Here is a 21,180-nt window from a genome sequence, read left to right as displayed (position 1 = left end):
CTATGCGAAATGAGGATAGCAGTTTTATCACCCGTATAAACTTGTAAACATTCGCTTACTAACTAAATTAACAAACACGGTGTCACGCGCGCACATGCAAACATGAACACATCTCACTCATTGATCACGGAAACTCTGCTGTCAAAACGCGAGTGACCAAGCGCGGCGAGCGAATTGACCTTCGTGCTGGCACGCCTCTCGCTTCAACACGAAATATAAGCTGTGAAAACACTGCGCGCGGCCGACTCTCCCCGTCGCAGGTCGCTTTCAAGATAGGGCTAAGGCGATCATATTGCCGAGTGGATCGTTGCACAATACGTGCTTTGGTTCACTGAAACCCTTCCGCATTGCTTTGCTCGCGAAAATCCTTTTGTTTGTGCCAGTCCCGCACACTAGTTTTGGATTAGCTGAATGCCCGTGATTTGGCCCGATTTCTGTCGGTCTTCGCGCACATGATCACTTTCCTTTTAAATGTGGCATCGTGATGAACTCGGCAGTCCATGCTCATAGAGCAAGAGCAGAAAATGGGAAGACAGACGGTAGACTAATGGCCAAGTACAAGTTACTGCAGCACACGGTGAAAGTTACAGCAGCTAGGCTCAAAGCGCACACGAGGCGGCTATTTTAAAATGCCGATGGCTATATGGTAGCGCAGATTTAGGGTCGTACTCGATTCTAACGCGCACGCAATTTTTGGACCTGTTTTATAAGGAAAAAAGTGCGCGTTAGATTCGAGTAAATACGGTAACACTTAGCACACGCAATTGTTAGCGCGCATTGTATACACTGCACTTGTCAGGTAAAAATGGCTGGACCTGGTGAGGGGCCCTTTAAATGTATAGTCCTAGAACTATATAACACTTTCAGGAAAGAAACTTAGTTTGCTGAATGTCTTAATTTATCAGAAATGTAACAAAATATTTTTAAGGATATACATATGAGGTCTTTCCCAAAAGTTCATGCAGTGAGTCAGCAAAAAAGTGGGAGAGGGTGTAGTGACGTGTCTCTCCACTTGAAAGGACCTTGGTTGCTCTCTACTATGAGCTGGACAGCTGCATGACAAGGCTGAATTTTATGCATGCACTTTTTGTGCAACGAATCTTTAGTCTTTGTCGAAATGGAGATCAAAGAATAGACAGAACAAAGAATCATGGGCAAGAATGGTGAAGAATTTATCAAATGCTGAAAAAGGTCTACGGAAAGGATACCATAAAGGAAAGAACCATGTTCAAGTTGGTCCAGTGTTTTTGGAAAAGCTATGAAGACCCCAAGGACAATGCAAGATCAGAGTGCCCCTCCACCTCATGCGAAAATGAAAACATTGATTGGGTATGTTCTCTTTTGCTCGTTGACCTCTGAATAACTTAGCGTGATAGCAGAAGCACTTGGTTGGGGAAAGTCGTCCGTTCACCGAACTTTGAATGAAACTTTGGAAATGAAGAAGCCTTGTGCCAAGGTGCCGAAACTGTTGACTCCTGAGCAAAAGTTGCGATGAAAAGAATGTTGCATTGATTGAAAACTTCAGTCGACAGCAGTGAATTCTTGCAAAGGGTGACAAAACTTGGATTTAAAAATACGACATTGAGCTGAAGTGGCAGAGCAAGAAGTGGAAAAAGAAAGGCGAATCAAGGCCAAGTAAAGTGTGGAGAAACAAAGCAAAAATCAGTTATGTTGATCGTGTTTTTTGACTGCCATGGAATTGTGCACCACAAATTTGTTCCTGAAGGTCAAACTGTTAATGCATCTTTCTACATGGAAGTCCTGAAGCATCTAAGAGATTGTGAGCGCCGTGTGTGACCAAACTTGTTGAAAGAGGGGTGCTGAATTCTGCACCACGATAATGCTCATGCACACTCTGCATTGATAGTCTGCGAGTTTTTGGCATGCAGTTCCATTACCCTCCCTATTTGCTAGATTTAGTCTCCTGTGCCATTTTTTTTGGTTCTGTAAATGCAAATTGATGCTCCGGAGGCGAATTTTTGGGAACGTGACATTTAAAAAGGAAACGACATTGCTGCTGAAGTGCTTAACAGAAGAGGACTTCCAAGGGTGCCTCCAGCAGTAATGGAAGGAGTGAAACCAGTTTATTGCATCTAATTGGGCATATATTAAAGGTGATTACATAGATGTATCTGAAAGGTTGTGGAATGAATTTTTTTTTAGATGTGTTGCTGAAGCTTTTGGGACAAACCTCGTACTATGTCATCTTGCAAATTTGGGGACAAGTCTATTGTTACTGGAATGGTAGGCAGCCAGGATGTTTACCAGTGATCCACCAATGCTTTCAAACTGTTGCAGCTGAACGCCACAAAGAATTTAGTTGACCAGTGTGTGCAAGGAGAGGGGCTTGTGCAAATCAACGTCGAGATCACCAACAAGGATGGTGAGCTGTTGGTCCTTGATCTACTCATTTTTCCTGAGAAAATCTCCGATGTGATAGCCTGCTTTTAAGTACATTTCATTGTCACACTTGGTGAGCATGCGGTAATTTGCCCATTAAATCAGCAGAGAAAGCCCAAGAGCATTTATGTTTATTCATGAAGGCGCATTTGGAAGTTTATAAGGGTACAGCATTGTAAGTTGTTTCATATTGAGCCTCTGGGACGGCGCTATGCAGGTGAAATAGATGTGCAGTACTGTGTATAGTTCCAGCCCAACTTTGTTGCTTAGTATAGCCTTATTTCTGTTATGAAACACTAACAGCATTCTCCCTTTAGGTTGAACTCTGTTGAGATGAATTCTCCACCAAGTTAAATAAGTCAAGGAATTTATAGTTTCACATGTTCAGTGAGCTGTTAAGCTAAATGTCTGATAATATAAACTGATTTTCCAACTCCCTTGACATTTGCCTGGATCTGTAGTGCTCAGTGTTCTATCTACCATAACAAGCATAAACTCCTTTAGAATTCTTGCTCCCATTATTAATGTCAAAGGCTAGCTAATTCAACTGACTTTTGAAATGAATTGAAGTAACAAATAATTTTTCTCACTCGAACCTCGATTTAACAAACACAGACTGTTACAAATTATTGGATATAGTAAAGTAAATGTAAAATTTCATTGGGCCATGTTTTATTTCAGTTACCGTTCTACTGCTATAATGAAACCAAGAATTACAAAATCTGACACAATATTGACTGCAGTGGAGTGAATATTCGTTTGCTTGTAATTTGAAATATATACTCTGGCAGTGAAAACTGTTTACTCAGCAAGAGCAACTTAAAACGGCACAATGTAGACATGCAAGCACATTTTGACCTATTGCTTAGCCTGGCTAACCTACAAATGGCAAGCCAGTTACACAACATCAGCAAATTTTGCTTTCTCTCATGGTGGCACGATAATGTTAGTGATGCAAGGTCTGCATTTTGGGATCAACTTTGGTATCAAATTAAAATATCCATCAACTGTTTCCTAAACCGTAATACTTGCTAAGTGTCGTCTTTTCTCGTGCGAGATGCATGTGCTATAGTTTCTGCAAGTTTTAAAATATGTGTTAAAGTATTTGCTTTAATAAGGCACTTCTTGCCATCCTTTTTTTCTTTCCTCCCCAAATCAAGATATGAAGAAGATAAACATTGTGGACGTGCTAAAGCCAGCCGAGGAGATTCTTGCTGTGGCCCAGAATGTGATGCCACAAGGTATGCTGCCAAATAAATTCTTTCGAGACATGTTCAGATTTTGGATGTGTGAGAGGCACCTTTGCAGTTATGTCCTACAAACTTTTGCAAATGAATGTATGAGCCTGCTTTTGAATTATTGAAGCGGAAGGAATGACAATAATGGCATCAACACACTTTCTTGATGTTATAATATTAGACCCGAATTGCTGTGTACATGAATGAGGTTGCTCTTTGGAAACACTAGAGCCATGTGTTCTCTGAGATACCCATCATCTTTCTTATTTATCTGCTGTGGTCATTAATGGAGTAACTAAATGTCATTGAATTAAACTTAACAAGGCATTTGATTTGGCCAAAATAAAAACAGTGGCTGAATGCTAGGACAGACTACTTGACTACTTGTAGCGACACACAGTGGGTTCCATTTGTGCAGAACTCTTTTATTTTTAATTATTGGCAGCTGGTAAAAATGAACCATTACAATCTTGGATAATGCACTGTGGGATTTGATGGATTCTACTGGGTACAATGACCCACAGGAGACATTTAGTATAGAACTGCATCTGTCAGATGCAAGCAGAATCACGCAAGAATCCCTATGGCTGCATGCCAGCTTTGTATTTATGCTTTACCTTACTAGTATTTTGAAGTGTTTAGGTTGTTGGGAGAGGGAGATGCTTTATTGATGGAAAGCTGGAGAGGTCAGCCTGAAGGTCTCACATCTGACCTACCACATCCATGGTAAAGAGAAGGGAACAGTAGGGAAAGAGGATGTAGGTAAGGGGTAGCGATGATGAAACAAACACTTGATGCTACAAACATCTATTCCTATTCTCTTCGTGGATGCTTATGGATTATGAAAAGACATTAGCATTGTCTGCACAGGTGCATATATGTGCTTCTTTTTTTTGCCGCAAGCACATTCAAATTAGCATATAGCTGTTGCAAGATGTTAATCATTTACTTCAGCATTACCTTAATATGACATCCAACATTAGCTCTGAAAGTCTGATAGCATGGTCCTGCAAATTAAATGTGTTCAGTTTTTAAAGTGGGGTTCTTCTTAATTAACCTGAGTGTTTGCACAGAGGTTAGTTTCGAGTTTTGCATAGCTTGGTCATGCAAGACTGAAAATTGCAGTATTCAATATCACATGTTCTATGTGATATGCGGGGTACTTGTACTAATTGTACTAACTAATGCGGGGTACTACAAGTACCCTGCATTAGTCATTGTAGTTATAAAAGGCCTACTTTAACCCATGATGGTGGCACTCAAGTGTTTCCTTGGAATCATTGGTTCAGTCTTTGTTTCACAGCATGTTCTCCTTTTTATGTTTCAGAGGAATTGATAGGAGAGCCTCCTGTTGTACGTAAAGTAGTACTGCCTGAAAATGAAGAACCTGAGAACGTCACACGGTGGGTCATTTCAGGCGAATTCAAGAAGGAGCAGGATAAATACAAGATACCGGCTGGTGAGAAGTGTACATCTTTTTCAACTTGCCATTTTGACTATGAATCTCCTTTGTTTGATATCTGACCCATACTACAGCCTTACTAGTCTCCTAGCATTGTGCATGTAATTACCGTATTTACTTGATTGTAACGCGAGGGGTGACTTTTCATTGCGTCCATCAAGAAAAAATAAAACCGCTAAAGTAACGTGAGACCACCGTATGCATGAAGAAGTCGCAGTTTCGCCCTAAAGGCAAAGCATCAATTGCGATAGCAAATTAGTAGAGAGCTATACGGAGTAAGCTAGGATAGTAGATTTATCGGCTGCATGAACTTGGACACATTTGCTTACTAACTGAATTAGCAAGCATGGTGTCAGCGCGCACAAGCAAACATGAGTAGATCACACTTGATGACCGTAGACAACCACTGACAAAATGCTGGCGTGAGCAAGCGAGGCAGCAGGAGTGACCGAAGGTTTGTGCGGTCTATTGCTTCAACGGAAACTGAGCGGCGAAAGCACAGTGCATACAAAGGTAGGACCGTGTGGAGATCGCTTTCAAGATACGGTGTGCGCGACAGCCTACTGCTGCACAAAGTACAAGTACGCAGTTGGTGGCAGAGTAGAAGCCGCGCCCTTCCTTCCCACGCTGCCTTCCGGCTTTCCTGCTTTCGCGTGGAAGATTGAGTTGCCAGTTCTCCTTGCACCCGGTCGCAAGATACGCATTTGGTACCGTAGCTAAATGTCGCCTCCGCTCCCTCCCTCCCATCCCCCTACGGCCTTTCGCACGACGGAAGACGCCGTGTTTGCTCTCCGCCGTGCGTTCGCTTTCCGTGAAAGAGCGTGACCCTCGCGCGCTTTCCCTTGCACATTTCACTTGTTGATTAGAACTCTTGTGTATTTTGTAGGAAAACTGGAAAGGCAAATTTCCTGTGCAATGAAAGATTGCCATAAAACAGATATTAAACCGAAAATCTCTTAAGACATTCAGTGCAACATAACTTCACTATTTCCTCAACTTCAGAGGGCAAGACGCACTTGATTCTATTCAACAGACATTCTATCGATAAAAAAAATATTTTCCGGATCTTCATATGGAACCGAGCTGCAATCAGTGCTGGCATACTAATTTGGTATTCTCTTTAATAAGAGTAGACCATACTGTATTACATCTTGATTCCTACGTACCCAAGTTACTGATAGTTTGCGACATTCTTGTTAAGCAGTGCTAATATACTGAGCATGGGCAGCACCGTGTTTTCTTGCACAATATTTGTAAGAATTAAACTTTGTCAAATTTTCTGATATATGATACTCGATTCAATATTCAGCTTTTTTTTTTTCTTGATATGATTTGATATTTAACTCGAAATGTACTTATTGGTATTTGCACACCTCTAATTATTTTATATACATGAAGTAATTTGCGTTATTGGTTGCTTCCAAGTATTTGTCTGGGGTTGTAGGCCCCTTAAGGTGTTCAAAGGCAGCTTTTCCTCACAGCCCTTCCATCTTCATTCATTATTTGTTTTTGTTTAATTTTTACATTAGCATTAATTCATGGCAGACACTGCAGGAATGAAGAAACACAACAAGACTAGTGATGTCTTCCAACTTATATTTGAAGACTTCATGCATGTACACTCTGCACGAAAAGATTGCGGGCCACCAAATCTGGGAATACGACAAATTTTCTAGCACTTTGTGACAATAGCCAGTAAAATCATACAAATCTATGTTGTTTGTACGTACAGTCAACTTCCGTTACTTTGACCTTGATGGGGCTGATGGAATTGGATCAAATTATCCACCTTGTCAAATAAAAAAATATAAAAAAGGCAGAAAGAAGACATAATGCAAAAAGGTAAGGCATGCAGACACGGACACAAGAGAAGAGAAGTGGACAACACAAATGCCGTGTTCTCCATTATGAATCCTTACCAACCAGCTCAGCTTTCTGTCGTTTTAAGAAAGAAGACGCTGGCTTGGACCTTTTAGTTGGGATTGAATTAATCTATAAATCAAACTAACAGAAGTATACTGTAATAGTACGAGGTGCTACCCAAAAGTTCCAGGACTTCAGTCGTAAAAAAGAAAGTGTTGACCATAACACCTAATCAGCACTGTCTCCTTCAAAGTAGTCCCCTTGAGCAAGTATACACCGATCCCCGCGTTTCTGCCCCGATTTCATGCATTCGTGGAGCTCTCCAGGCGACAGTGTGTTGAGGACAGCCTGCGATTCCAACTGGATCTCTTCAACAGTGTGAAACCGACGTCCTTTCAGCCTCAACTTCATCTTGGGGGAACAAGAAAAGGTCGCAAGGGGCGAGGTCAGGTGAATAGCGTGGGTGCGAAAGTACTGTGATTTGTTTGGAAGTCAGGAACTGTCAAACAACCAGTGATGTGTAAGCGGGCGCGTTGTCGGGATGAAGAAGCCAGTTCTTCCACTCCTCCGAATGCTTGCGACGAATGCTCTCTCTTAAGCACCCCAAAACATCACAGTAAAGCTCGCTATTCCCAGTTTGTCAAGGAGGTAAGAATTCCTTGTGGAAAAATCCATGTAGGCAAAAAAAAAAAAAAATGTGAGCATGGACTTCACATTCCCACAAACTTGACGTGCGTTTTGCGGCCGCTGAGAAATTGGCGACTTCCATTGCGATGACTGCTGTTTGGTTTGAGGATCGTAGCCATAAACCTATGTCTCTTTCCTAGTTTGTACACTGGAGAGGATTGTGGGATTGTCTCTGACTTGTTGCTTCAGTTCCGTACAGAGAGAAGCACGATGCAGCTTCTGTTCGTCACTGAGCAGTCTTGGCACGAATTTTGCTGAAATGCGCCTCATGTTCAAAACATCCGACAAAATTCGCTGAACTGTGCCGTACAACTGTCCTACAATGTCACCGTTAGTTAGCCTGTGATTTCCAAGAATAGCCTTATAAACTTCTGCTATTGTTTCCGGGGTTGCGCTCGTTGACGGACGTCCAGAACGTTCATCGTCATAAACACATATTTGACCCTGCTTTGGCTGAACGTCCTGCTTTGGCTAATGGTGTTGACTCCGATGGCGTCTAATGGCGTCCTGTAGCATCCAATGAGTTTCTGCCGCAGTTTTGCCAAGTTTAAAACAAAACTTGATGCAAGTTCTTCGCTTCTTGAAGTCTGCCTTATTGTTTGCTAAGAAATGCACCAAATCAGTGAAACATTGTGTTGCAAAACAACACTTCGCAAAACAGTACTTCTTCTTAGATGCAAGTCGTTCAGCACACTGATCCACTAGGCATACTGCTAGCCACATCTAGCGGCAGAAATGTGTACCACACTCAGTTTGCCCGTGCTTTTCAAAGTCCCGGAACTTTTGGGCAGCACCTCGTACAGCTTGGAAATCTAATCACCATGCTTTGTGCCCAGGTTCCTTAAGTATTGAGCTTTTTCTCAGATCCTACAGTTCGTAAACTTTTCATGCTGACGGTACATGTTCATCAGATAAGTTGATTTTTAAATTTATCCAAACCAGTGCCTTGTTTTACATTTAGAGTTTGTTGTATAGTTCCACTATACACCCTTTTCATAATTGTAAAGCTAGCTTTTCTGCGAGCTCGCCTAACTAATGACAGCATGGTCATTTTTGCAAACACTGTGTACAAGCGCAGTTTGTTTGTATTGTGACATGGAAAGTGTGGACATGGCTCTGGGGATGAAACCATGTGCAAGAGACAAGCCCTAGCATGTGCGGCTAGTCTTCATTTGAACACTGACTGCATAAGTTGGGGAAAATTTGCAGAGAAGCGCACTGGCCAATTATGAAAAGGGTCTTCAAAGCCGTGCATTGCATCCATGTGAAAGAAATAATTGAGTCATAGAGAAAAAACACATGTTGCTACGTGCTTTGTCTTGGATCCAGACCCATCATCTTGGAAGCTCGAGCACGTGCAGCGATGGTTTCAGTGGGCATCACAACACTTCAACCTGCAGAATGTCAACCCAGAGGACTGGAACCTGACAGGAAAGCAGCTGTGTGACCTCAGTCACCCAGAGTTCGTTCGACGAGTGTCCTTCGACCCTGGTGATATCTTTTGGACACACCTCGAACTACTCCGCAAGTGCAAAATTGTAGGTATGTACTGATGTGCACGTGGAGGAGCTAACCATCAGCTGGGGGAACAGAGAGAGGCTGCATGGCAAGCTTTTTAAAAAATGTGGTTCATTCTGATATGTGGCCTCAATGAGTCGTTTCTTTATGAAAAGCACATTTTAGAATTCTGTAATTTCAATAGCACTGACGGCTGCTTAGAACAGCCTGGTAGCATGAATTGTGATCGATAGCAGTCACAGTACTGAATGCAGAGCTGGAAAACTAGCTGACATTTACAGCAAACTGCCGTTTATGCCACACTGCTCGCCAGAACTCTCTAGCCACATCTTATCCCCAGCAAGAATGATTATGATCATCATATGATCATGATGATGATAAAATTAAATGTAAAAGTCAGATGAAAAGAAGGCACTGCAACTGGTATTGTACCTGGGACTTTTCGCTCTGAAATATTCATACTCCAGCTGTATCACAACATCAACAACAAAGTGTAAGCTTACAACAAAGTGTAAGCATGGGGCACCCGTAGTGGTTCGCACTGCAGTGCACGAAATTGTCTTAAACCACCAACGTGTTGAAGAAGGGAAGTTAAACAAGTAGAAATCTAGATTAACAATATGTTAAGTGTAGATGAACAATATATGTGGCTATACTTGCAGACAACTTTCTGTGGTAGTGAAGGGAAAGCTACGATGGCGGTACTTCTGCGTATGTGTTACTGTGCCATTCAAGAACGCTTTCAGTTTCTTGGAACATGCATCAAATCGGCTAGCTCCCACATTTGACAGTTTGGCATTTTCCCGAATGCGGAAGAGAAAAGCAGAAAATTAAGTCAAATTTGACACGCACTGATTTTTACCTTACATTGCTGTTCTAAATGAGTTGTTTGTCTTATCTTTCCCAGCTTAAACTAAAGCGAATGAGAATGTTGAACTTTCTTCAGGAACACTCTTACTTGCACTTGCAAGACCGTAGAGGCTTGGGCTAGTCGGTGCATACTCAATAGGGAAATAGCGCAAAAAAACACGACAAGAAGACAAGAAGGGAGACCCTTCTTGTCTTCTTGTTGCGTTTTTTTGCGCTGTTTCCCTATCGATTACTTGCACTTGCTTTGCCTTTGTAGCTTTCTCTTCATTGCCACAGAAAGTTGTCCGTGAGTATAGGCTAATTGGTTTTTAATGGCAGACGACTAAATAGCATGAACTTAAAAAGAGAAGACGGGTCAGGTGCTACACCATGCAGCGTAACTGTTTCATGTGAGGCCTCTGCCTTCTTTACTGAACACGAGCTGCAATGCTTTGCCCCTTGATGCACAGACCCACTGTACACAGTGCAGTAACAAAACAGCAACATTGTGACTGTATTGCACCTGTTCACTGCCTGTGAGGTGTATCTCCTGAAAGTTGCGCGAATCTCCCCAAATGTTTTTAAAGCAGTGCAGACATGACACTTTTTACTTATTATTATGTATTTTTTTGGCAGTAAATGAAAGTCGAAGCCCTCTGAATCCCCCAGAATGCTGGCAAATGTCACAGTGCACTGAGTAATTTACTAGTACTTCTTTCTGCGAACCAGTTTTCGTTTTGGTACCTAGAAAGTGGATGTGTCATGACATCATGAAACAGTGGCTTGTGCCATGCCTGTGCTTGCTGTGGCTGCCACACTCAAGCACAGCCAGAACAAACATGCTCAGCACTGTTGTTTATATTCTTATGAGCAACCCCATCATATGTAGCCTTAGAGCTACATGAAGTCAGCAAAGTTTGCTCTTTGTCATGATATCGTGACAATGCCAATGACTCCAGGTCCTGCACTTTGACAGTAACTTTAGCGTTAAATTAAAATACTTTGTATTTCCCAGCCTAAGGGTCATCCTTTTACGTGTGAGAAGTTGCAGTAGAGTTTCTACAGCTTTAAAAGTGTCAGTACTTCTTTTTACTGATGCCACATCAAGCAGGAGAGCCTTTAACTGTGCTTTTATTTCGATTTGTTTAGTCTTACAAGCAATAAAGCAGAATTTGTGTGCATATAAAAGGTAGGGACATATTCATGAAGTCCTACATGCATAATCTGTTTCATTCCAGCTGTGATTCAGCAGCCCGTGTACGTTCAGCCAGCCACACAGATGATTTCCATCCAGAAAGCAGCAAGCCAGCCGGCACGATCACGAATCAGGGTACCCAAGCTGTCGCCTAGAGTAGCATATGAGGGGTCACCTGGAAACAGAACAGGTGTGTCTGACTTTTGCTCTCTGTGCACTGCCAGTACTTTTGTAAGTCTCCTTGCACCAAGCACTGTGGTTATGGTTGCCAATTCTTCCCTTAAACATTGATAAGACCGAGGAGGAGGGGAAGAATCGCTTCATAAAGTTTGTGTCGTGGCCTAAATTTTGCTCTACACAGCTTGTCACTTCTTTAAGGTAGGCATCCAATTTCTTCTCTGTCTTCAAAAACATTTGAGAGACAACATCCAGCAAAAATATATGAATTCAACAAACTTAAGGATTTAAATTTACGTCACGAAGATGCACAGTAGGCTATGAGGTAAGCCGTACTGTGAGACCCAAGATTACTCTCGACCGCCTGCGGTTGTTTAATGTGCATTGAAAGCGCGGTACATGAGTGCTTTTGTGTTCTGCCCCCATTGCAATGCAGCCACCACAGCTTAGAATTAAACCCGTGACCTTTTGTTCAGCAGCACAATGCCATAGGCACTGAGCCACCGCTGCTGGTAAAATTAAGGAGTTTGGATGCTTGCATCTTCGAGGCGAAACTGTATTATGCTTTCGTGTTAAGAAATGTCTGACAAGTCTTGCCAAACCTCAGTCCTTGAAAATTAGCTGTCCTTGCAAGGCCAGGTTGGGGGAAAAAAGAAAATCTGGGTTTGACGGAAGCTTAGCACAGTTAGAGCTCGATAATTCGGACCATTCTGAATTTTGTCTTCATCCTACAGTAGACATAAATATAGGCTGATGATGATAATGATGATGAATTCAGACCATCAGATAACCTCAACTTGCTGCCCTAGTCTCAGCAGATATATGTACGTTATCCCATGACGTCATCTGCTTGTTAATTTGAGAGTGAAAGCGAGCAAACAGTTTGTGTTGCAGACAAATTCATTAGAAGTGTGGTCCTTTGAGTGCCACAAGTGTGGGATGCAAAAGCAGTGCTTGCGTGTAGCTGAAAGGATAAAGGAACACTGTGTTTTTTTTTGTCTTCTTCTTTCTTTCGTGCTCAACACTGTACTATATGTGCTGGACTTGCATAAAATAATGTTTTTTTTACCTGCTTTGTATCTGCAAGCAGCCTTTAGTCGTAGTTCTATCGAAGCCTAGTTAAGCTTAATTCTGGTTAAGTAAAACAGACAGCTCTTGCTCTTCTTTTGCATTTTTGTGTTAGTTCATGGAGGATACACTTTGCTGCCGGTATGCGTAGGCAACAATGGCCAGATCCAACTGTGGCAGTTCCTGTTGGAAATGCTGACGGAGCGGGACAGCCGTGAGTACATCCAGTGGGTCGGAGACGAGGGCGAGTTCAAGCTCAACAATCCTGAAATGGTGGCCCAGCTCTGGGGCTTGAGAAAGAACAAGCCTACCATGAACTACGAGAAGCTTAGCCGTGCTCTTCGGTACTACTACGATGGTGACATGATTGCTAAGGTTTGTGTTCTTAACCTTTCCATCCTTTCCATTACGAAATATTTTTATATGCGGGTGTGGGGGACGCGGGAGGGTTCAACTTACTTTAGTGGAAATGCTTAAGTGGATTATTTCTGCTTTGCCTAGCTTACTGCCGCATGCTCACTGTTGTGTTTACAAACTTCGGCACATCGCCACTCTCGCGTAGGTCATTTTCAGTTAAGGGCATCAGGAAAACTGATTTCCATCTTGTTTATCACTCAAAGTGCTACTGCGTGAGGCTCGCTTGCATGGTTCCCCCGCAGGTGTGTGACTACTTTGTTCATAGGCGGGTGCTTGCAAATTGGCAATACTGCCGCGCGTGCATCTCTTTTTTGCAAGGTGCATGTGAACTGGGGATGTATTCTCGGATGAACACTTTCGGCGATATCACTTTCAGTGCGTGCTTATTGACTGGTTGAGCAAAACCAGATGAGCTGATTGGCTGTTGAGCACTACAGCACGTGCAGGTGATAGTATCACCAAAAGTGATTGTCCGAGAATACATCCCCTGATAGAATGCAGTCTAGTGCCCTAACATTTGATGAATACAAATTTCTCCCTCTTTTTGTTTTTCTGATGGGTGTGCACCACTGAGCTTGCTTGCGGGCACTCACATGGCATGCCTCACTTTTGCTATGGCCTCTCGTCTCTGGGGTCATATTCTCCAACGATCCACATCATTTTACATTCTTCTGGCCTTTTGTCTTTGATTCGGATGCAGTTCGGAGGATGCTGTGCCACTTTCATTGCTGATATGCCACCCTTGGCGTTACACATGATAAATATGGAACATTTGCTGATGCCTTGAGGTCCTACGCATTGAGTGTGCATATTGCACTTTATCATCAAATTAAGTATCTTAAAATTGTTTCCCAACCTTCATGTTTCCTGAGTGTCATTCTTTTATGTGTAAGAAGCTTGTGGTAAAGTCTACAACTTTGAAAATATGTGTCAGTGCTACTTTATTGCTGTTACCCCACTGTTCATGAAGGGCGGCTGCTGGCTCATCGAGCCGCCAAGTTACAGCTTTTATCCACCTCTCTTGCTGTTTGTAGAAACAGATGAAAATAAAGTGATTGATTGATGACGCCATTGTCTCTGCTTCTTTCTCTGCCTTTCATCAGGTTCATGGCAAGCGTTTTGTGTACAAGTTCGTGTGTGACCTCAAGCAGCTGGTGGGCTACAGTGCCTCCGAGCTGAACAGGCTGGTGCTCGAATGTCAGCAGCGACGCATGGAGAAGCTTGGCGGCAGCATTCTCTCCATGAGCACACTGGAGGTGCCGACTGAACAGGACGACACAGAGGACCTCTGAAGCTGGGCTTCAGAGAGGACAGCGCCTTTCAAAGCCGACGCTTGTGTTTGGTGTGGGGACTCCTATCGCTGTGTGACTCTGTGCGAGCAGCCCCAGCCGAGCACTCGGCCACCTCTGCACACCCTTGTAAGAAAGAAAATCATTTGTCGAGTGACTGACGCTAGTGCTGTCCTTTTGTTTTTCCCTATGTGTTTTATAATCGTAGTTTGCTTTGTGAAAAATCGGGCATTGGGAACTGGGGCTCTTACAGTCCTATGCGTCCGTACCTTTATGCACTCATTTGGCCGCTGTTTGAGATCACTGCTTTTGAGATTCATTGAGATCACCTTTTTGTTCTTTAAGAAATTTGGGTTGCTAGCCATTGCTTGCTATTATATGTGCTTGTGACCACTTGCATGTCCTGTCACATATCTGCAATTGGGAAGATTAACCAATTGGAGATTAACCTTGAAACATTGTCTGTGTTGTTCTGTAAAGTCGTCTCCATTGAGCAGGTTATGGCAGCCACATACAATTTTCATAATTCAGCTGTTCGGAGCCCTCTAGTGCAAGCACTGCAAGAACACTGGGCTATGCACGATGATCAAAACATTTTTTCCAGAGACACTTGTGCACGACGTTTTCTTTAGCAGCAGAAAGCTGAATATCGGCTGTGTCAATTTTCTATCCTCAAAGGACACTAAATGCAGTATCTCCTCTTGTTATCTACAGGCGTCATGTGTTACGTGAAGAATTTGGATACTTTATTGCTACTGTTTCTCTGTCCAACCTGTTCCAAGACATTTTAGTGACGAAAATTTCAGAAGTAGGTTACAAGTGCAACCAAAAGTTGGGAACGACTTGGCTAAAAAGTGAAAATCATCCATTTATTGTTGAGGGAAATGGTTACCTTTGTTGCTTCTTTCGACAACGAGAGAGTTCAAGTTTCTGAGTTGAACTTCTTGGTTGCTCATTGCAGTAGAGGACAGAAGTAGACATAGCAAATGAACACATGCCAGTGTTTTGTTTGTGCCTTGTCCATGCTACACTATTTGTTTGTCTGATTCCTGGACTGTTTCTCTTAGTGGAAGATTAATCATAGCAGGCCCATGTTTGGAACAATAACCTGTTTTAGTTTGTTATCAGGGCTAAAGGAGAGAGAGTCAATTTGCCTCATCAAAACTTTGTTTCGTAGTGGCCAATCCATGAACGGTACAATTCATAATAATGCTACCATCATAAAGGGGGAGTGGGGGGGGGGGGGGGTAGGAGGAGAGCTTACCTTGAGCGCACACCTTTCTTTTGTAGGATACATACGCACATTATTTAGTGAGAAGCTAGAAACAGCAGAGCTGCATTGTATTGCATTAATGCATTGTATTTAGATAACTGTGGCCTTTTCAGTGATTTTGCCGTTGCAGATTTGATTTTTGTCACTTTCAAGAATATCTCTGACGAAACTTACATGATGCATAACTGCCCGATCTCAGAAGCCAGGCGGCGCAGGTATTATGTGACACCCCATTGTTTGACACGTTTCAAACTTTTCCATGAACAGAATATATTTTTCGGAAAACTTGATGAAACATTAGTAAAATCCTAGAACAGGCCCGAATTTGTACACTTTACGAAAAATTAGGCAGAATTGGAAGGTATGATTTCAAGTGCTACCAGACAGAGATATTTGTTGTGTGCATTCTAATTGTGATAATAGTGATACATTATGGTGCAGTTTCAAAATGAGCTGTAAAAGCCTTCCTATAAGTTGTGCTCGGATAGTCTCTGGAAGGCTTCGTGGCACATGCTCTGTAGTCATCACCGCATGTGTAACTGAAGAAGGGTGTCATGGCATGTGCTATTTTCTCGGTGCTGTCTCTGTGGAACACATGCTGTCGTTCCAAGTGGTGTTAAGATTGTGCTGAAAGTGGGAAAAGTTGTCATGGTACTCACGTAATACAAAATGGCAATGTCGTAGCAGTTCGGTCTTTTAACCCGGCAAGTTTATACCACTGCTAACACTCAACCTAATGTCTGATGTAAAGAAAAAGAAAGAGCATGCAATTCAGTAACACTGAGGCATGGTGTTTATTGCAGGCTTGTATTAAATCTTGGCCAGCAATGCAGAAACAGTGCAAAAACTGAAATTCTTTGACAAACTTCATATGTAGGTTTAACTTGCTTCAATGAAGTACCTTTATGCATGCCATTTATCTATAAGAGATTATTGAATTGTGGCTTGGTGTGTATTGGCAACACATGCTATACACATAAGAATCGGAAAGTTTAATATACATAGGAGCAGGGCCAGTTAGGGGAAGGAGTGATGCTAGTTGTTCTTTTGATTCTTATGTTGAGGCACACCCTTCAGAATAGTGTTAAGCTGGCTTTTCTGCAGTGCACATTTACTCAAAATGGTGGCTTATGCACTGCTAAAACTCTGATTAAAGCGTGGCTTGTGTCTTTTTATTACTTTTGTGTGCTTCTTCCTATCATACTTTGCACACGAAAACAATAACATTACACCAGCTGTTCAGTAATAGCCATTTTAATTATGTGCTGGTTGCCACATTTTGGTCTTTTTTATATTGTAGGAAAGCCAGCTTGGCACTTTTTTAAAGGATCTCAGTTTGTTGTGTGAATGTTGGCATTGTGCGGTTATCTTTACTGTTATTTCTTACTTTATGGTGGCATACAAATAGTCTATGCACTTCACTGCTTTTATCCCTGCATTTATTTTTTCATCATGAGCACTTCTGTGTCATTTTTGTGTTTTTTCGTTACCATCATACTCTGTTTCTTCATTAAATGGATAAAGTAAAACTAATTGCATGTGACCCACAATGCTATGACAAAACTTGTTTTGTAGCAGTCATGTTTTTTACAAATATTCAAATTAATGCAACACTTTTCTTTGTTGAAGAAACATGACACTATGAAATCTTGAACTGCATATACAAATGAACTATTTTACGTTGCTGAGGTTTCAATATGCAGGGTTAATGGTGCTTAGTTTCTCCTCATTAGTGGAATGCCGCTGAACCTTGACTCAAATTGGGATGAAGAGTGATGAGACTGCTCTCTACGGGGAATAAGAGATTTAGGCAGTGCATAGTGCTGGACTATACCTAATGCACACTTGTATATAGGTAGTTGACAGCTGAGATTCTGGTCTTAAGCAATGAGCCATTGCTAATGCTTCAGTAGCAGTTATGTTGCTGTTTGTATTGTAAATATCTGCAATGCACATAATGATGGTGGCCTTTGTAGAGAAATGTCCTTTAGATCTAACCAATGCAATCTTATGAAGACTGCTTTTCTTTTTTTGATAAAGAAAAAAAAGCAGCAGACAAGAAAAATTTGAAAAAGGTAATACAGCCATCTTGTGCTGTTGTGTTGTTATCCAAGAATATATATATATATCTTTATTGCACTAAGTACATGTTTGCCCACTCTTAGGGGAACAACTCATCAGTACAGTTGAACTTCAGTATAACACAGATATGACGAATTATCTGCTATGACGAAGTAAATCTAAAATGTGTCTAATCAATATCAGCATGTAAAGAAGATAAGCTTATAATAGATATCAGATATATCGAAAGTATTCTCATGTTGCAAAACATGAGAAGTTATCAGAGAAGCTTAAATATGACCTGAGCTTAGCAAAGTGATGTTTTAATAAACGCATCTCACATGTCAGTATTTTTATGATGTAGAAAAAATATTGAAGTTATATTGAATTGAATTATTAATGAGATGTTCCTCTAACTTTGGCATTCCTGTATGATATGTTGTTATTGCCAGCATTTCAAACTGCTCTATGCCTTTAATAAAATGCACAAGCTTGTGAAAACTCGAAAAAAAACTAAAAGGTCAACTTGAAAGCATGTTTGTGATGGCCGATGCTCTAATTAGCATTTTGCTGTAATTTGCTATGTGGCTCTTGGAGGGTTGGGGCGATAGTTGGTGTACACTCACTCCAGCCTGATTGCTGTGAAATGTAAATGGTTACATGGGCATTCTTGTTGTGTTCACAAATGTGCACTTTTTTTTAAGGTGTATTGTGTCTCTGTGCTGCTGTGGCATTACAGTGGACGGTGCAAAAACAATGTTTGGTTATTAAATGTGCTGGTTCACGCACGCACAAGTGTTGGGCAGGTGCACTGTGTTGGCGTATTACTTTCTTTACCAGGAATCAGCTTCCAAACGGTGGCAAGACAGAATCCCCCATGCTCTTGCACCTTGGCTTGTGCATGCATGGCCTTGAGCGAGCATTCAGGCTTAGTGAATCAAATGGTTACACATAGACTTGTGTAAATATTCGATATCTTCAAATATTCTATCGAATATTATGCTATTCGATATTCGCCTTGCTCTGATTTTCAATATTCAGAATTTTCGAAGTATTCGAAACGAACGAATAGAAAAATTAACACATGTTAGTAAATGAAAGTAACACATGGCAGTTTGGTTTGCAAATTGCATTGCCAATGGCTCATGGCCAAAACAAACCAGTCTGTAAATTCGTTTGCAGTCGAAGACCAATTTTTCGGACCTGTTCAATTATTTGAACATCTCTGTGGCACCACCACACTCTTTATTGAACCAATGTATAACGACGGCCAAAGTTCAGAATGCCGCAGTGTCTTGCACGATTTTTCGGACATGATCCGTGCGCACAATGTTGGTAAAATGGTCGCCTTGAAGAAGTTGGCGCCATCCCTTTGGCGAGGTGGTTTCTCGGCTTTTTGAGAGCCTCACGGCTGCTGCGAATAGCTCTGTATCGACTCGGCACCAACAGTGTAACTTTCGGCGTCAACACTCGGCAAAGCAGTGCTGGTTAGGCCTAATACAGCAAAGGCCATGATGAAAATTCGCTGCTGGCCTGCGTGGTGGCGTCTGTGCAGAACATCGCGACAAGTTCACCGCCCGTCGAGTAGCTCATTGGTGATTGGGCCCGAGATCACGCGTGTTGACCCCGGTGCTTAAAGTCGGGGGGGTCCCGGGGGGAGGGGTGCCCCCCCCCCCTTTTACAGCAAAGTTGTTAAATGCTAGGTTTCAGGAGATCGTGTCCGTGTACACCGGAAGTAGGCAACAATTTTGTGGTGCCTCGTTCACTTGGCATATACCAAAATTGGCATGGAAGGGTACTAATGTATGACTAACATGACTGACAGGTCATGACATCAATAACATCACATGCTCGTCAGTTACATCACGATTAAGAATAATAAAATCACGTGTGGTGCATACCCGCATTGGATATGTGGGTATGAGCCAAGGACAAGAAAGAAAGAAAGAAGGAAGGTAAGACAGAAATCACATGTGGCTCGTACCCGCGTTGGATATATGGGTACGAGCTGCCGCGAGCAGGAGCAGGAGAGATCTCCTTGGCGTCGCGGCAACGCCTATGATGGTGGGGTGGGCTTGGAGCAGCAAACACACTACTTGGCCATCGTACTGTCCGAAAACAAGACGCTGGTGTCCTTGCTCTCTCATGAACATGCCGAAGACGCTCAGTATAGTCAGTAATGATTATATATAGATTCACTATAGCAATATTCACCAGAGCAGACCCACCATAGTTACAGCTTCGCTGGCTTCCATCTTCGCAGTAATGGAAGGGCTGTTAATTTTTTTTAAGGAGGGGCTCGGCCCCCCTTCGGCAGGTCAACTGTAGCACTGCGGAATCTATTTGCCAAGCGCTGGAGGGGATTTTGTTACCAGTAGTGCCTTGTGTGGGGCAATTCTAACTCTCCATTTTTTCTATTAATGATTCAATCTCGAATAATCGGTTGATGTGGCATGGGCAAAAACAGGAAAGCAGGCATTCTACTGCTGCATGCATTTTCCCGAGGCACTGCACATGACTGTCACCACCCATGTTCGACTAACATTCTTAGCACAGCTAGCATACTGTTTCATGCTTCACCTGAGCACGCAGCTATCTACTGGTGAATTAGTGAAGGGTCACCTTGGTTTAATTAAGTTACCAGTTCATTTTCATTCGTTTAGTTGTTTATAATGAGTGCTGTGTTATACCGAAGACGCGTGCATTTGGCCACTTTTGTAGGTAACTAGGTGTGAAGCCAAAAATATTGTTGTAGTGCCAGATTGTTCCCGATCGTTTCTACATTTGAATTTCAACCACACCAGCTGATTTCATCTATCCGTTCCTTGACTTCATTGTCTGTTGTCGTTTTATGGTCGTGATTAACAAGATTCGAGCCCCTCGGTTTTCCTACTTCTCCTGCATATATATGTGCGTGCGTGTGTGTGCATATGTGAGAGAGAGCATGTGTGAGTGTGCGCACCCTATGACAGCTCACCCTCCACTGAAGGGAGGCTTTAGGCCGTGGTTGACCCGAACGCACGTAGAAACTGCTTTCGGGTCGGCGGGTGACAGTTGTTAAAAAATTTTCGTCAGCCATTCCACTCTGTGTAGGTGATTGACCAGTGAAGCTGTAGAAAATCTCCGTAGGTTATATTTAGAGAGACACTTTTAAGAGAACACATTTTATTGATAGCTTTCACATGACGTCGCACACCCACCTTATCACCGTGTCGGGGCACCAACATGGTGGCTACGAGCACTTCAGTCCAATCAATCTTATTGAAAGCTTTCACGTGATGTTACGGACCCAGCTTATCATTGTGTCGGTGCACCAACATGGTGGCTACAATGAAGTCAGTGCAAGCCATCTATATATATATGTATAACATAGTTTTATCTTTTGACGTCTCATTTATTTCGTAACGCACGTGACGATGGCTTTATTAATGTCACTAGACGGCCATGGGTTCTGCGATGACACTAGAAACGACACTGGTGAGGTCGTTATCGAACCACAGTCTTCGGCTCAAGCTGCACACGTTGCAGCTTGAGCCGAAAAGACGATCGAGAAAGTCTCTTTGGAACCTGGCGTACGCGCTCTTAAAATCTTCGATGCTTGCACCTTAGCGCCGAAGGTGCTTTGCGGCATTGTCTAACGATATACGTCGTCGGTTCTCGCTCGTCGCTTACGTGAGCAGTGG

At 42.4% G+C, this 21,180-nt stretch overlaps 1 protein-coding gene across 1 annotated transcript in view; it reads left to right on the top strand.

Moving 5' to 3' along the window:
- LOC119455660 (GA-binding protein alpha chain) overlaps positions 1 to 18,297 on the top strand; it is a 29,172-nt gene extending 10,875 nt beyond the window's left edge. Inside the window, exons 4-10 of the mRNA XM_037717076.2 lie at positions 2,299 to 2,383; positions 3,561 to 3,641; positions 4,966 to 5,097; positions 8,980 to 9,192; positions 11,256 to 11,402; positions 12,609 to 12,832; positions 13,978 to 18,297. Coding sequence (XP_037573004.1) covers positions 2,299 to 2,383; positions 3,561 to 3,641; positions 4,966 to 5,097; positions 8,980 to 9,192; positions 11,256 to 11,402; positions 12,609 to 12,832; positions 13,978 to 14,166 — 1,071 coding nt within the window. The 3' untranslated portion in view covers positions 14,167 to 18,297. The remainder of the gene's footprint in view (positions 1 to 2,298; positions 2,384 to 3,560; positions 3,642 to 4,965; positions 5,098 to 8,979; positions 9,193 to 11,255; positions 11,403 to 12,608; positions 12,833 to 13,977) is intronic.
- The last annotated feature ends 2,883 nt before the right edge of the window (positions 18,298 to 21,180 follow it).

This window comes from Dermacentor silvarum, chromosome 6 (genome assembly GCF_013339745.2).
Source record: "Dermacentor silvarum isolate Dsil-2018 chromosome 6, BIME_Dsil_1.4, whole genome shotgun sequence".
In the NCBI taxonomy this organism is placed as follows: domain Eukaryota; kingdom Metazoa; phylum Arthropoda; class Arachnida; order Ixodida; family Ixodidae; genus Dermacentor; species Dermacentor silvarum.
This window is presented reverse-complemented; position numbering and strand designations above follow the sequence as displayed.